Below are 16058 nucleotides of genomic sequence, written 5' to 3'. Positions count from 1 at the left end.
TGTTCGCTGAAGCTGATTCTATTCTTGACCCCAGCGCGGTCTACCTGAGTGACTTTCCATTTGGAAGAGAGATGGATGATACACTACCTCGTATGACCTATGAACAAGGTCTAGGTGCTCTTTTTTGGATGCTCCCGGACTGTGTGGATCGATGCATCTGTGGATCTTCAATGGGCCACGGGACAATCGATAAACTGGTCGTCCGTACCAGGACTCTTTGCGATCACAGAAGACAGCTTTTCCAAAGTCTAGCAGATGCAAATATAGAAGACTCGGGACTTGATTTTGACAAGGAGAAAAGAATTGCGGCTCAAAAGGTAGCTGAGTTGCCTGAAGAACGACTACGGCTACGAATTATAATGACGATGGAGACGAGGTTTACCATGCTATCCTTGACGTTCTTTCTAGCACTCAGTCTAGCACTCAGTCTAGCACTCAGCCTGTCAAAACTTATGAGGCTCCTATCTTGCGGGATGCCCTCCGTCCACTTGCAAAGGATTATCATAATTCCCAGATCTGCGTACGCCAGTTAACTATCCGACCAGCAAAATTCCAGTGTTTGGTCAAGCTATTACTATCTCAGAACCTGGCCCGTTTCAACTCACCAGAGCTGACCGAGTTTGAACATGTTGCAAACCGCATTGTCGATTTAGTCAAGGGCCGGATCAAAGGACTACATGGCAGAAATTTGAATGTGCGCTGACTCGAGTAGCTGTAAGGTTATAATACACCTCGAGTGTAAACATCCATTCCTCCCCAAATCACATTGCTTACTTACCTCAGCCTTACCTCTTTCCTTCTCTCTACCACATCTAAAGTTCTCTTTTTGCAAAGTCGTCTTCCGCAACTGAACTTCCGAGGTCACTGCCTCACCCGGGACGTATTCTCACACTCCCAGCTCTTAGCCAACTTGGGTTGTTCCTGTCTGAAGCTGTCGCATTTGACGATATGCGCATGATCCATCAATCCATGCCGCAAGCTGCTCTAAGTAACTCCTCCACTGTTACCAAAGATACTACTGTCTCCGATGTGGTTGTTGCTGCCCTTACAACCTCCTCCGATTTCAGCCTTCTTTTCATCTCTGGCAAAGTCTCATCAACCGGTGAGGAGGTTGTTTTCGTCGCCTTCTTCCCATCCCCAACCCAGGACGAAACCACAATCCGTACACCTGAAAGCCCTGCTTAGGAGCGTAACTTATTGTTCTAGCTTAGTCCTGTTTTTGATGTATTCCGTGGCTACGCAGGCAGAAGCGCCTGGGTGCATACAGGTTAAATCACTGGATCTCGCTGTAGGAATTGGATCAAGGTCTGATCAAACGATAAAGAGACATCTGGATGTGCCTGAAAAGAGCACTTCATGGGGTCCCGGATGGATCTCACAGACGATCGAGAAGAAGTTTAAGGGTCAAAGGTCATTCCCGGCTGCCGTAGCTTCTCGCTTCACGGAACGACAGCCTCATCAGGAGTTCGAACCTCCTTTCAACCTCATCCTTCACCTCCCATCTGATATACACATCGAGGATATCCTCCCCACAAAAAAATCTGGTTCCAAAACCCCCGTCCCATCTGATCCCCATCTCTCCATTGCCCGGGCCTTGTTCAAGATACGGACGATGGTTTCGCATCTCGATGGTCTTGATCAGACCTCATGCCTCACTGTCGCCTGTGGGTTCGTGGTTTCAGGTTTGACCAAGTGGTCCCCAGCGTCCAAAACATCAATGGTTTCCGCTTAGGACTGATCTGGAGTAAGCGCTCCCCTTGAATCCCTTTTCTCTCTTCGCCGCACTGCAAGTATCAGTGCCAGTGCCAGTGCCAGATGTAATAATGTACAACTGTGCCGTCCGAGATTAGATCGGACTGTCGGAGCGCTGGACTAAGTATCTGATCGCGATGATCTTCCGCCTCCCTTTTCATGCTGGCACATTCTTATCTCGCACCCCCCGCCGTCTTGGTCTGTACTTCAAGTCTGCGACGCCTCCATCCTCATATCCGGTTTCAGTGCCTTTCTGCGACGACGTGATCCGCAGTGCCAATACTCACAAGATCTCGCTTGGCCCTATCCCGCTATCAAAGGACCGGCCAAACTCGTCGGCCAATATGCCAAGCACTTACAATAAGTACTCTCCTTCATAACCTTCGACCTCTCCTCTCTTCCACGCATCATCCCCACCCATTCTCTCTATCTTGCTTCCACTTTTCGGCGGGCTCCTCTCTTTCAAGTTCCCTCTTCTATTCTCATCTTGCCAGTCAAGGAGATCACGTTGACCGTGCATCTTGTTATCACCACCACACCCCAACGGTTTATATTCATTCATTCTCGATTGCTCTCTGTAAAATTCAGCTTGCGCCGTCGTCTCCTTTCCCGATTCCCCAATCACCAATACCTAAACAGAATGCTCTTCACCAAGCTTTCGTGTGCGGTAGCGCTCTCCGCCATTGTCTATGCTTCGCCTTCCCCTGCAGGGAACAACAACAACAATGATGCAACAGGAACGACTTTGTCTCCCAATGCTATTCAAAGCGGATCTTTCAATGATGGGAGTAACGAGATCGGATCCGCTGAGGTTGGGCAAGCCAAGTCTTTGACATCGCAAAATAACTTCATCAACAACTGTGCCGGTAAAACTTTGACAAACGGTCTCCAAATCACCACTGGGTCATGTAATGGTATCCGTAAGTAAAGCATCAAATTCCACCAGGCGAGACAGAATCTAATAGTTCATAGCAATGGGTGACATTCCAGCCAAGACAGCAATGGTTTCCTCAGTTATCATCAACCCACAGACAGGTGGCAAGGCGATTCAATCTGACACTACATTCAATATCACTGTACAAATGTCCAATCTTGTCGCTGGTTCCTTTACTAATGCAGACGCGACGTACTATTCTGCACCCCAAGCCTTGCAAAACGGACAGGTTGTTGGACACACCCACGTTACTGTCCAAGACATGGGCAACAGCTTGAACCCCACTACTGCTCTCGATCCTACGCAATTCGCCTTCTTCAAAGGTATCAATGATGCTGGTAATGGAAAGGGCCTCCTCACCGCCACCGTGACTGGTGGTCTCCCAGCTGGAAACTACCGTGTGTGTACCATGGCATCTGCATCCAATCACCAGCCTGTCCTCATGCCTGTTGCCCAACGTGGAACAGCTGATGATTGTACTAAGTTCGTTGTCAGCGGCAATGGCAACACCGCCAACGCCGCCTCAAACAACGGTTCAGGCGGACAAGCAGCGGCTGTAAGTTACATTCCCACTTCCCACTTCCCAGTATGCAAAGTATGTTCTAATCTATCTTCCAGGCCGAGGCTGCGTCAGCAGTTGCGGCAGGCCCTGATGTTGCCGAGAGCACGAGCGCTGCATCCGCTGCTTCAAGCACCAGTTCGGCCGCTGATGCTAAGTCGACAGGAAATGCTTCTGGAGGAAACGCCGGTGGTGCAGGAGGTAAGGGTGGCAACCAAGGAGCCAAGAGCGGCCAGGGAGCAGCAGGCGGCAGGGGCGGTCAAGGAGCAAGGGGAGGTAGAGCTCGCCGGGAGTTCATCGCATAAGTTACATGTTTGAAAGGGAAAGGCTAATCATTTGAGATGGATGAGGGGTGTGGTGGAACTGCTGGTGTTTTCCAATTTTGCGTGGAGTAACGAATGTGTTGATGTACTTTCTAATTTCCTTCCGGGTTTATCTGCCCAACGCTCTGTCTATAAATCGTCTTGATAGCAATCTTAATGACATAGATGGTGTGGTTGCCTTTCTTTCTGCTTTTCCCACTCAATGACTCGATGGCTGCCCGCTGAGTTCCCAACGATGCGCACCAACTCGAAGAATTTATAAATCTAGAAAGGTTTTCACATTGCATCTCAAGGGTCGATCAGATATCCTGGCATCTGATGCCAGACCAAACGATACGAGTCTGATTTCCGTCTCTGCTCTGCGACACATGGTTGGGTCGTGAGACGAGAGTTGTTTGACCGACCCCTGAGCTATTTCGTGCCTTGTTTTTAGGGTCAGGCACCACAGTATCAGGCCAACATCAGTCCAAACAGAACAGAACCGCCTCTCAGACCACGACAACTCCTCCTCCGCCGAGTCAGGACTTCCTGTCTCCAAGCACTGCCAATCCGCAGTAGGACAACAAAGAAATGTTGATACGATGTACGGAATTGCTCTAACCCTCTCGTACCAACTCCCAAGTCCAGTCCATGAATCCCCAGAAACTGACAGCTCCTCTCTACTTCAGGATCGACCCCTCCCTCCGCCTCCGCCGCGCAATCCACGCGAATGATCCCCTCCTCGTCTCCCGCATCTGCAAATCCCACCCTCCCTACCTCCTCCAGAACCCCGACTTCTCTCCCCTCGGCCTGTCCAACACCTCCCTCCACCTCGCCTGCTCCCTGGGCCATCTGGCAGTCGTCCGCACCCTGCTCGCCCTAGGCCACGAGCGCGACGGCGTCAGCCTGAACGAGGAGCACCAGACGCCCCTCATGATCGCCAGCGCCGCCGGCCACACCGAGATCGTGCATCTACTATGCAAAGAGTTCCCCGACAACATCGCCCGCCGCGACTCCCGCGGCCGCGACGCTATCATGGAGGCCAGTCGCGGCGGCCACGATACCTGCTTGCAGATCCTGCTGACGTTTGCGCCGGGCGGGCCTGCCGCGCTGCTCAACAATGCGGATATTGACGGCAACACGGCGCTGCATTTCGCGAGCTCGTATGGCCATCTCCTCGTTTTGCGGACGCTGCTGGCGGCGGGCGCGGACAGCGAGAAGCGCAATGCGTGGAGTTGGACCCCGGTGAGCTATAGCGCGACGGTGCAGGCGGAGGTTTATTTCAAGGGCCTGGTGGCGGAGGTTGAGAAGAGGAGGACGATGAGGAAGGAGGCAGAGATAAAGGGGACGGGGGCTGGGGTGAGGTTGGTTTCTGGGGAAGAGGCATGAGCTGTGTATCTCAGCGTTGTGGTTATGGGCCGCTCATGCTATACGAACCGGACGGGCGGCACTTTGGGGAGGACATCCGCATATCTTGATTACGAGCACAGCGATGGTTGATGACGGAACACAAAGATACATGTGGATCATGTAGTTCAATGACATATGTGACGGAACTGGGCGTTTGGAGCAAGGAGCATGGGTCCCTGATATCAAAGTGTTATTATACCCAAAACATGTATTTATGTAGAATGCAAAGCGATTCGAATGGGTAAGAAGTCTCACCCAGCGCATTTGTTGTTTATTCCAGGCTTCACTACAGATGACTTGGCCACATCGGGGGGGAGGTTATATGCTCGATAGAAGCAGACGGTGAGATATACGTCCGTGATAGGAGGGTCAATTGCTGCGGGTCGGGCCGCCGCCGAGATGCGGGGATTAGTTTGTACTTTGTAGCCCTCATGATATTGAGATATGTGCCCGACAGTAGCAGTGGGTTAGCGAAACAACCAACGGTGTTGGAACGGTGCTGGAAATCCTGCATTACTGGCTCTGGGGAAGATTGCAGGTATTTTGCTTCAAAGCCTGGCATCCCCGTCCCGTCTCGGTGATATCAATATCACCCTGGGCGCGCGAATAGCAGCGGGCCTTCATTTCTCTGTAGATGTCCTGCGACTCTCTCCGTCTACTGTATTTTGATAATATTCTACCATACCTGTATCGTATCTCTGAGCTTCATCACCGTCGTCTGAACCGCCGAACGATGTATAGTATGAGCGCAAGAGATCCCAACAATCGAGCCGCGATAGCAGCCCAGACACCCCTTCGAGCAAGGTCGTAATAGCCCTCTAACATGGTACCCATAGCATACGACCTTGACGCATTATTTCTTTTCGTCCCATCACCGAGACTATCCTCATTGCCTTGAGAAGTGGCAACGGCTTCCGTCTCACTGTCCATTGCGGTTTGATTTCCGCTCTGCAGCCGGGCCTGATTTCTCTTCTTGAGACCGGCTGTAAACACGTTGATAAAGAACCGTGTATCTAAAGTTGTGAATGTAGGATAAGACCAAAGCTTAACCGCATTGTGGGGAGGCAGCTGATCCAGGAAATCAGCCATTATGCCCAGGGTGAGACCCCAAAGCAACAATGGTCTTGTCTTTTCCGAAGAAGCTGCATGCTCCCCAACACACAGCCTGAAAAGCTTACTGGGCAGCGAGGGCTCCATCTCTGCATGCGCTACTTCAGGAAAGAACTCCGCGCTTGAGCTACAATGTAAAGATTCCGACGGTATCAACCTAATGGCCGAGAAGCGCATTCTTCCTAATAACGAGCGTATTATAGACCGCACTAGAAACCCTCCTTGCCGCGCAAAGCGATCGGATGTATCCACGTATTCGTATGTGCGAACTGAGGGAGAGAGGAGGACTCGAAGAGGAACCCAGTGCGCGGCAGCTACCTCCGTAGGCTGTAGCTTTAACGGCGGGATATCGGGTGTCGTGTAGAGAAATACAAAAGGGCAAAGGACCATGATACTGACCAGTTAGCACCTACTCAACATCGAGATAGGAGGAGGTACATACGGGACCTTTCCCCAGGAAGTACTGACGACTCTCTCCGGTAGATTCCCCACAAACAAAGCGTCCGCGGACGTCAAATCTAACCCGATCTCCTCCGACGTCTCCCGTATCGCCGTCGCTTTATCACTCTCGTCTTCAGGGTCGCGTTTCCCTCCCGGCAGTGCCACATGCCCGGTCCATCGATCACCGACCCGCGTGGCCCTCTTTATAAAAACGACTTCGGCATCACCATTCTGGACCCACGGCTGCGCGAAGAAGTTCTCGAGCTGCCCTGCGAGAGGCTGGCTGGGATCGAGGGAAACTGGTTCGGTGGCAGAAGGCCAATGTCCGTAGCTGGGCCGGATGCGTAGAACGACGGCGACTGAGGCGCGTTTCTTGCAGCTTTCGGGGTTCGGGACGTGAGGGTAGGGATTTTGGGAGAGGTGCGTTAAGAGACTACAAAGGTGCTGCGACATCTCTGTGGCGGTCATGGGATTGGGCTATGAGGTGAATGTGTATGTTGAAGTAATTCAATTGTTCGCGTTGTCTGGCTGGAATGACAAGGCTGACGCAGCCGGGCCCCGAGTCCTGCGTCCTGACGTCGGGTCGGGACCGGGTGTTAAACATTTAGCCGGTTATATATACGGGAACAGCTAGCCGACAACCCCTTTTCTCCTCGACACTCCCACAACAGAATATTGAATCTCCCTTACAAAGGTACCTGTACCTAATTTTCCTTGTCTCTTTGTCTTGCTATAGTAAACTCGGTTATTTTGTCTCCATTGGAAGAAGTTGGGGAAACTCTGGAAATCATTCTTTACCCTTAAGGTATATTTCAGTTGCCATTTCGAAATTTGTGCTCATATTACGGATACATGTTCTAAGACCAAGTGGGATAGTTGAGCACTCAGGAAGGCTAATTGTTTTCCTTGCAATAACTTGAAGGATGTCCTTGTCCTTAAAATAAGAGTGGTTAAGCTTTTAAGCAGACAAACAGTCTCCACCAATTTATGGCGATTTCACCCGATTTCATGGCACGTAAAGTTGCATTTGCGATAATGCCTAGGTTGAAATTGAACTTGAACTGGAAAGATAAGATGAAGTATCCAGGGGGGCAGTTCTCAAGGTGGTTTATAGCATTCAAGGGATAGCAAGCTTGCCGGAAATAATTTGACTTCTTTGATTCTATTCTAAGACTCCAGAAATCAGATAATTGGACCATATCAATGCAATAATTGCTTGCACTGGTCCAAGTTTCTTTACTCTTAGTTTTCTTTCCTTCCCTTCTTGACCTTGCTCACAATATCAAGCTCTACCATCCAGCGACTCCAGCCCCATGCTCCTACAATTGTAGCTGTGCCAATACCGTGTGAACCTGCTGCATCAGCCTATCATGTTCCAAGATCCCTTTCCTCGTCTTCAACGCCACCTTAACATTCTTCCTCCACACCTTCACCCCCTGTTCCGTGATTCTTCGAAGCCTTTCATCGACCTCAAACTCCGCTTCGTACATTCTGATCTCCCAGTCTTGGGCTCTAAGCTCGTTTATAGAAGCTTGGATAAGCCAGTATTCGGCATGGTGGGCTGTGAGGCCTTCGTTTTGTCGGTAGATTTCGAGATTGTGGATGCTCACGGCGAGGGATTCTCGTGTCATGCAGGTGGGGAATGATGTTGGGTCGGGTGGTAAGGCTGCCATGGTACCTCCCGTATGCCTCCCTAGATAATGGTTAGACTTTATCTCTACTTGAACTTAACCAGAAGAAATAGACTTGTAGTTGACTTGCCCAAATGGCAGGCACGTTTTGCGTCTCAGTCGATTAGAGGAATAAGAACTGTTCCTTGGTTGCTTGATCGTTGAACTGCAGTGGATTTTATATTGCCAGATGCTGCAATGCAAGACCTATTCATTCTTGTACCAGAGAGTAAAACCTCATGGATTCAATTAGTCTATCAAGGTGACCAAGCTTATATATAAAGGGTAAATATAGATTTGGGTTTGAACTGCTCCCCATCGGAGGTCCCAAGGTGTCGACATCTAAGCTAAAACCGAAGTTTAGTAACTTACCACATCAATTCACACATAATATATGTAGTATTATTCATTCAGGAAATTTCAGTTATGATTTCGGAGGCTCAATAACCACCTAGCTTTGTTGCACCTTTTCAGCTACCGAACCAACACTCATGAATAGCTATGTAGGTATATTTAGCCTATAATTGATTTACCATCATGAAGAACTGAAATAGTTTTAGAACTGCTTGTTACTAACCTTGTATATGATTGCTGGTACCGCTCTGCTCTATTCATCGCATATTCCTGGTCATCCTACCATAAGCTTAGGTAGGACATGCCATTGATAGTTGTTACATCAGTTCCTCTTTCTCATTACCTTTTGAAAACCTAAGAGTAATGCCTCTGCAGCGTCCAGCAAGCGCCTTGTGAAATTTTAGAATTGAAGATACCGATGACATGGTGAAAGGAGTGGGCAAAGGCTGAGGGGAGCGAAGCCAGATGATTCAGTGGGAATGTACAGGATAATAGCAACAACGTTAGAGAGACGATGCAACGAAGGCTGGTTCTGAGGGAAATGCGTTCTAATACTTTCCTGCATCACGGCACAGCTGTGCTTCATTTGATTAGACCCTGAAGTTGAGGCATTTAAGAAGTGGTGCCACAAAACGGTGGTGCAGATATTGATTTCCTATGCACGCTAAATGTATTCACACCTTCCATCACTCCGTGTGCTCCATGACTACCCATCCTTTTGATACATTTCTGCCTCCTACCAGTACGGAGGTCTCAGCCCTGCAAAACTTGAAGCGATGGAATTATCACCACTATCTTCCTTTTTTCTTTGTCCCGTCAACTGTTTCCACGATTAGCATCGCCCATTTAATACATCGTCGAACGGATAAATGAGTGGGAACGTACCTCCAGCTGCACATGCCGATGGATATGCACCAACCAATCAACATAACTCTGCGCCTCATTATTTCGGTCCTCGACCAGTAACCTCGCAAATTCATACTCCGCACCATCGAGTCCTTGCCGTGCAAGCTGGATAGTCAGAGCTTTGCTCCCTCTCACCGTCTTCAGGTATTCAATAATATTCCGCACCTGGGCGCTCAAATGAGTTTCCAGGACCGGAAGCGAAGAGCAGTAAGGATCCAGCGCCTTCAAACTGTCCATTCCCTCACCAAATAAATCGACGAGGAGATTTGGGGAGGTTTGAGCGTGCATCCATAAGTAGCAGTTCTGACCATTATCGATCAGATACACCCCTCCCTCTTCGACACGAGAAAACGAACATCGTATTGAAGGTGGCATTTGGAGATGCCCCTCCGCATTCGGGAAACCATCTTCTGGAGCAAGGTTGTGTATCGGGATCATTCGGGGATAGAGATACAGAGAGAGTTCCAGGGCTCCCATACTCTTAAGCATCCGCATATCATGCACACGCCGATCCGTGGGCTCTTGTCCACCCTTAAAAGCACGAGACTTAATGAGGCTTAGGATGTACATACTGAACTCCTTCAAGTTCTCGGGCAGAACGAGTTGCCCAGGTGGGTGAGAGCCGGAGAAATTCTTTCGATATCCGGCGAGGATGTCAACATTCTTTTCTGTTAATGCACCTCGAATATCGCGCAATGAATTTGTGCTCATCTTTGTTGCTGCCTCCTTTGCAATCAGAGTACAGACTGCGTCTTGATCCACAAACTTCATGCAATCCTTGGCAAAATCGGTAACACTTGCGATGACGTTCGAGCATCTGACCCTTCGCTCACCACTTGCTGTCGTATAAAGCAAGGCACTCTGGAAGTGAGCGTCGAGTTTGGCGTCTAGCTTACCATCATAGCTGAAGAGAACACCCATAGCCTTATCAGCATCCACGACACCGAATTCAACATCTGCTCCAAATGTATGTTGGATGAAGTTTCCGTGATAAGAAGCCACTTGCAAACCATTCGAGCAACGGACTTTCATCAGCGCCTGGTATCCAGTCTCCCGGGTGACAGTATGGGTTATTTCTTGAGACAGCTTCTCATTGTCACGTGGCGAAACAAAATTTGGGTAATAAAATGTCTCCCCTCCGGTGGATGCAGAAACATGTCCTGGGCTTATGTCAGAACAGAGACATCTTTAAAACGATGATCAAAGGGACTTACCAATTGTAGCAATGTCTAGATATCCGCCGCCTGGGGCAGCCAGGAAGAAATCGATACCAACTCCAGCTGCTACCATTTTGTCCGCAGTTTTCCGCCAGCCAGGATGCTCCGTATTAAAGAGTTTTCTCTCGGCATCTCCACCGTGCTGCTTGCCATCATCGCGCAGGAAGAGCCGGCCGGGCCCCCAGGTTGGTAAAGCAGATAGAGAACAGATGATCTTTCCCCCTGTCTTTTCCAGGGCCGCCAGTGCTGCATTGAGAGTGGGAAGTAGCGCGGGTTCAGGATTCTTGACTTTCGAAAATAATGCTGGGAGCTGGCTTAGCAGTGATATTATATTTGACCTACAATCATCAGCAACTACCGACAATACAATATCGGAGCAGGTTCCTACTTCGCCTCGTAAGGATCCACAAAGAGCCCGTCACTCAAAGGCACGAACGGATCTTCGATATCGGGCATGATCAACATCTGTGCTTGGTCGAGGGCAGGCTGTACAACCAATCAGCATTTGGATATCATGAATTGATGCATATGACCCACGTTCATGTTGTAAAAATGTATATCTTTATCGAACGTAACGAAACCCACTTTGGATCCCTCCGGTATCTTGCGCTTGACTTCGCCAGTTTCTTCAGGGGTATCTCCTTTACCATAGAGGGCTGCCATGACCCCCTCACAAAATGCTGTCAAGAAGCCTTTATTTAATGCCTCCTGACCGACATCAATCAAGAACAGCCACCTTAGCCCAACAGGTTCCTTATTCCAGTATTCCTTTGGGACTAAGAACTCGACAGTTCCTCGCATCAGTTCCGGTCTCTGCTCCCTATCAACACGGGCGCCTTGTGGAGTAAGAGCACAGAAGTACTCAGGAGGGACGTCATTCGCATAATTGCACATATTGCACACAAACTTATTTCCCCCCGATCTGAATACCATGAAAGGGTTGATATAAGCTCTACATCTGTGGCATCTTGGTGGACCAACCTCACCAAAATCCAAGACTGGGATTTCGAGCTCGCCAGGTTGCAAAGGAGCAAGTGGCTGTAGAACAAGCCCCAGAGGTAGCCCAGTCGAGCGGAGTGCGTCAGAGGTGGATGGGATGTTATTCAGTGTGAGACGAGTAAATTTCGGAGAAGCATTCCCTTGGTCAAAGGCAACAAATGGTACGGCAGCTGGTGGGGGAATATGGTGTTCGAAAGTTGGGTATACATGGTTGAGGTAATATTGTGCAATAGTGTCCCTCGATCTGGGCACACTGGGGATCTGATCTGGGTCGACACGGCCTTGCGCGGATGTTTGCACGTTCGCAGAGAAGCCAGCTGCGGTGCCATTCTGTTGTGTAGAGGACGTTAGATTTGCGGGGTTGAATGGTGGGTTCGCAGGGGCAGAGTATTGTGACGGCAGGGGTGTGACGGGTCTCGAGTTCAGGAACTGGCCTGCTTGGGTCGGTATCGACGAAGGATCCGCATTCAAGTATGGCGGGGATATGTCCGCATGCTGAGGCATGTCGTTGAATGTTGCTGAAGGTCCTGACGACCCCTCCATGGTATGGTATGCATGCCTATCCTTCTTTTTCTTCCTTCCATGCGATGCCGCCTCTCCCAGTGCAAGACCGCCCATCTGCGCTGCCAGGCCCCCATCCTGTGTTTGTACATCTTGGTATGGTGGGAAATATCCTTGGTCCTGAGGTTGGCCATATGGCGTGGGGCCTCCCACTGGGGCGTTTTGGTACTGCGGATTCAACCCTGGGGCATTGTAGTTTGCGCCGGGTTGTTGGTAAGGAGAGGGGCCGACTGGAGGTTGGAACTGAGGAGGAGCTGGCTGGGCATAGGGGTCCCGGTTTCTTGGGTCATTGTTTGGATCTCCCTGGGCCAGAGATTGGTATAGTGGGTAGTCCGACATCTCGAAGACCGGTCTGGATCGACGGGCGCTGTCACTCTGGCTGGTGGGGGAGATGCGGCGTGTAGGTACTGTTGGGGGGGCTTCAAGCCGTTAGGAGATTCGTATCATCATATGCAGAACAGAGAAGATCGAAAGAGGGAGAATGTCGCGTGCAAAGGAGTCTATGGGCAGCTTGGTGGTGTTGACACCTTTTCGATCCAGCATCACAGATCCGCGACCCCTTCGACGTGCACGTGCATCCACGCTAAGAGACGATCCCTGCACGACGCGATCTCTCCCCTTCGCTCTCTTCTCCCAGACTCCCACCTCCCTCTACATAAACCTTCAACCCTTCAACATCCTTATATTCACGCCAGGCGCATCGCATCTCACCGCGAGCACACTGCGCATCCGGCTCTCTCTCACTCGATAGCATGCGATTAGGAGGTGACCCGGTGGCAGATGCTCTAACAAGGAGGTTGCTCCGCTCAACATGTTCACATTCTGCTCGCTGCTGGGAGCGCAGTCCGAATCGTCTGCCTCGCAGTCGCTGCTGGAGCTAGATGGAGGTGTCAAGGTCTTGATTGACGTCGGCTGGGATGAATCGTTTGATGTGGCCAAGTTGAAGGAGCTTGAGAAGTAGGTTGAGCTTCCCTTTGTTGGTGTTGATGGCCGAAGGACACATACAAGAAGCAATGTATAGCAGACATCAATGAAGACACATTTATCCGCCACTCTGCCTTGCCCTGTCTGCGTGCACCATTGCTATTACCCTTCCCCTCTGTTGTGTGGTCTTCGAACAGGTACTGATTTGCGATCTCTAGACAAGTCCCTACTCTCTCCATTATCCTCCTTACCCATGCGACAGTAGCACACTTAGCAGCTTTCGCCCATTGCTGCAAGCACTTCCCTCTGTTCACGCGAATACCGATCTATGCGACCACTCCTGTCATATCACTCGGGCGAACACTTCTCCAAGATCTCTACACTTCGACCCCTCTAGCCTCGACCATCATTCCCAAGGAAGCTCTTTCTGAGGCGTCCTACTCCTATTCACAGTCAATCTCAACCAGCCAAGACTCCAACATCCTTCTGCAACCTCCGACTAGCCAAGAGATCGCATCATACTTCTCTCTCATCCACCCACTGAAATACTCGCAACCTCATCAACCCCTACCTTCGCCATTTTCACCACCTCTCAACGGTCTCACGATTACGGCCTACAACGCTGGGCATACATTAGGAGGGACAATTTGGCATATTCAGCATGGACTTGAATCAATTGTGTATGCAGTGGATTGGAACCAGGCTCGTGAAAATGTATTGGCTGGTGCGGCATGGCTAGGAGGAGCAGGTGCTGGTGGAGCCGAGGTCATTGAGCAACTGCGGAAGCCAACGGCATTGATCTGTAGTAGTCGAGGAGGTGAAAGAGTGGCGCTACCAGGTGGACGAACCAAGCGAGATGAGCTTCTACTGGATATGATCAAGTCATCTGTCAGTAAAGGAGGGATTGTTCTCATTCCCACGGACTCCAGCGCGCGCGTCTTAGAACTGGCCTATCTATTGGAGCACGCCTGGCGAACAGAAGACAAAGATGACGATAGCCCTCTGAGAACCGCGAAACTCTATCTCGCAAGCAAGAACATCGGAGCGACTATGCGATATACAAGAAGCATGCTTGAATGGATGGATGATGCCATCATTCGAGAATTTGAGGCGCTGGCCGGTGGTCAACAATCAAAGCAGGGTGGTGAGCAAGCAGGGAAGGGTTCGGAATCTGGTCCGTTTGATTTCAAATTTTTGCGGCTGCTCGAGCGCAAGGGACAGATCGATCAAGCACTGAACGAGACGGATAATCTCGGACGCTCAGTTGGGAAGGTCATCCTAGCAAGTGATACATCGTTAGAGTGGGGATTCTCGAAAGAGGTCTTACGGAGAATTACGGACGATAGGCGCAATCTTGTCATTCTGACTGAGAGAATGTGCCCTCCCGAGCAAAGCGGTTCGAGAATTGGCCTTGCGAGAATCCTGTGGTCCTGGTGGGAAGAGCGTCAAGATGGATTGGCCTCCGAGACGAACGCAAATGGGGATATCCTAGAACAGGTCTATGCTGGTGGGAAGGAGATTGAAATTCGGGATGCGAAAAGAGTGGCATTAGAAGGCAATGACTTGGCTGTGTACCAGCAGTACTTGGCAACTCAGCGCCAACTACAAACAACACTCCAAAATGGGGGATCTACAGCACTTGATTCTTCGGCTGATGTGGTTGACGATGCATCATCTGATTCATCTTCTGACTCGGAAGAATCCGAAACCGAGCAGCAAGGCAAGGCTCTTAACATCTCTGCCACGATGGGCCAAGCAAATCGGAAGAAGATTGGGTTGAGCGATGAGGATCTTGGCATCAATATTCTACTTCGGCGGAAAGGTGTCCACGATTACGATGTCCGGGGGAAGAAGGGTCGCGAAAAAATGTTTCCTTTGGCCATTAGAAGGAAACGAAATGATGATTTTGGGGAGTTGATTCGCCCTGAAGACTTCCTCCGAGCTGAGGAGCGGGACGAGGTTGATGGTCAGGATATGCGTCAACCAGGAAGATACGACACAAAAGATACTCTGGGAATGAAACGGAAATGGGATGATGTTGCAGTACGAAGCGATCGTCGGATGTCCAATGGAAGTAACAAGAGACAACAAATCGGCAAAGGGCCTCGGCATGATCCTGATTCGACAGATCTTAGCAATTTGGCTCCTGGGTTTGACGATGAGGACAGCTTGGAGGATGAAGCAGAGGAGATAATTGGTCCTTCCAGATTGGAGTTCTCCACCGAAAGATTGAGCGTCAATCTACGGCTCGCGTTCATCGACTTTGCTGGATTACACGACAAGCGGAGTTTGCAAATGTTGATTCCACTGATCCAACCTCGCAAGCTCATTCTTGTCAGCGGCATGAAAGACGAAACATTGACTCTTGCCAATGACTGTCGCAAACTCCTCGCCGCTCAGATCGGAAGTGCCACGGAGACCGCGGTGGACGTTTACACTCCAAAGATTGGGGATGTAGTCGACGCAAGCGTTGATACGAATGCCTGGGTGGTAAAATTAACAGATGCGCTGGTAAAACGAATACGATGGCAGAAGGTCAAGGGTCTTGGGATCGTTACTGTGACAGGTCGTTTAGAATCACCCAGGAATGACGCAGAACTGGATGGCGGAGGCAGTAACAAAAAGCAGAAGATGCTCAAGGGAGAGGACGAGGAAACCCCAACACGCGAAGCTGTTGATGCTGCGACGTCTCGGGTTGAAATGCCAACCTTGGATGTCCTTCCATCTAGCATGGCTTCCGCAACTCGGTCTGTGGCCCAGCCTCTGCACGTTGGTGATCTTCGTCTGGCTGATTTGAGAAAAATAATGCAATCTTCTGGCCATACCGCAGAATTTAGGGGCGAAGGAATCTTACTTATTGACGGCTCTGTCATTGTACGGAAGACCGGTACAGGTCGGATCGAAGTTGAAAGCATTGGA

The 16058-nt window shown here is 50.2% G+C and overlaps 7 protein-coding genes across 7 annotated transcripts; 4 read left to right on the top strand and 3 right to left on the bottom strand.

The window, feature by feature from the left end:
* Positions 1 to 71: 71 nt before the first annotated feature.
* On the top strand, positions 72 to 1732 carry M430DRAFT_22337 (hypothetical protein; the record flags this gene model as incomplete). Its single annotated transcript, XM_024864677.1, has 3 exons — positions 72 to 520; positions 819 to 1162; positions 1212 to 1732. The coding sequence occupies 3 exons, from the start codon at positions 72 to 74 to the stop codon at positions 1730 to 1732; spliced, it is 1314 nt and encodes a 437-aa protein (XP_024717260.1).
* A 660-nt stretch (positions 1733 to 2392) lies between these two features.
* On the top strand, positions 2393 to 3636 carry M430DRAFT_127740 (hypothetical protein; the record flags this gene model as incomplete). The annotated part of the gene is made up of 3 exons (XM_024862038.1): positions 2393 to 2672; positions 2725 to 3242; positions 3305 to 3636. 3 exons carry the CDS (start codon positions 2393 to 2395, stop codon positions 3548 to 3550), a joined length of 1044 nt encoding a protein of 347 aa, XP_024717259.1. The 3' UTR covers positions 3551 to 3636.
* Positions 3637 to 4057: 421 nt separating this feature from the next.
* On the top strand, positions 4058 to 5203 carry M430DRAFT_127739 (hypothetical protein). Its single transcript, XM_024862037.1, has 2 exons — positions 4058 to 4151; positions 4237 to 5203. Coding segments are annotated over exons 1-2 (702 nt in total). The 5' UTR covers positions 4058 to 4149; the 3' UTR covers positions 4937 to 5203.
* On the bottom strand, positions 4953 to 5443 carry M430DRAFT_181370 (hypothetical protein). The gene has a single exon (XM_024863799.1). It carries the CDS (start codon positions 5219 to 5221, stop codon positions 4970 to 4972), a length of 252 nt encoding a protein of 83 aa, XP_024717257.1. The 5' UTR covers positions 5222 to 5443; the 3' UTR covers positions 4953 to 4969.
* Positions 5444 to 5665: 222 nt separating this feature from the next.
* Positions 5666 to 6976, bottom strand: M430DRAFT_53538 (hypothetical protein; the record flags this gene model as incomplete). The annotated part of the gene is made up of 2 exons (XM_024868391.1): positions 5666 to 6461; positions 6510 to 6976. The coding sequence occupies 2 exons, from the start codon at positions 6974 to 6976 to the stop codon at positions 5666 to 5668; spliced, it is 1263 nt and encodes a 420-aa protein (XP_024717256.1).
* A 2292-nt stretch (positions 6977 to 9268) lies between these two features.
* M430DRAFT_53537 (hypothetical protein) lies at positions 9269 to 12272 on the bottom strand (the record flags this gene model as incomplete). Its single annotated transcript, XM_024868390.1, has 5 exons — positions 9269 to 9352; positions 9418 to 10598; positions 10653 to 10993; positions 11044 to 11141; positions 11193 to 12272. The coding sequence occupies 5 exons, from the start codon at positions 12270 to 12272 to the stop codon at positions 9269 to 9271; spliced, it is 2784 nt and encodes a 927-aa protein (XP_024717255.1).
* Positions 12273 to 13026: 754 nt separating this feature from the next.
* M430DRAFT_82743 (hypothetical protein) lies at positions 13027 to 16022 on the top strand (the record flags this gene model as incomplete). The annotated part of the gene is made up of 2 exons (XM_024869608.1): positions 13027 to 13172; positions 13358 to 16022. Coding segments are annotated over 2 exons (2811 nt in total), but the record flags the coding sequence as incomplete, so codon positions are not given.
* Between the last annotated feature and the right edge of the window lie 36 nt (positions 16023 to 16058).

Source organism: Amorphotheca resinae (genome assembly GCF_003019875.1).
Source record: "Amorphotheca resinae ATCC 22711 unplaced genomic scaffold M430scaffold_12, whole genome shotgun sequence".
In the NCBI taxonomy this organism is placed as follows: Eukaryota; Fungi; Ascomycota; class Leotiomycetes; order Helotiales; family Amorphothecaceae; genus Amorphotheca; species Amorphotheca resinae.
Note: the sequence above shows the minus strand (reverse complement) of the source record. Positions and strands in the feature narration are given on the sequence as shown.

Coding starts and splice junctions, on each gene's coding strand:
- M430DRAFT_181370 (XM_024863799.1), bottom strand. CDS start 5,221: ATGCGCTGGGTGAGACTTCTTACCCATTCGAATCGCTTTGCATTCTAC.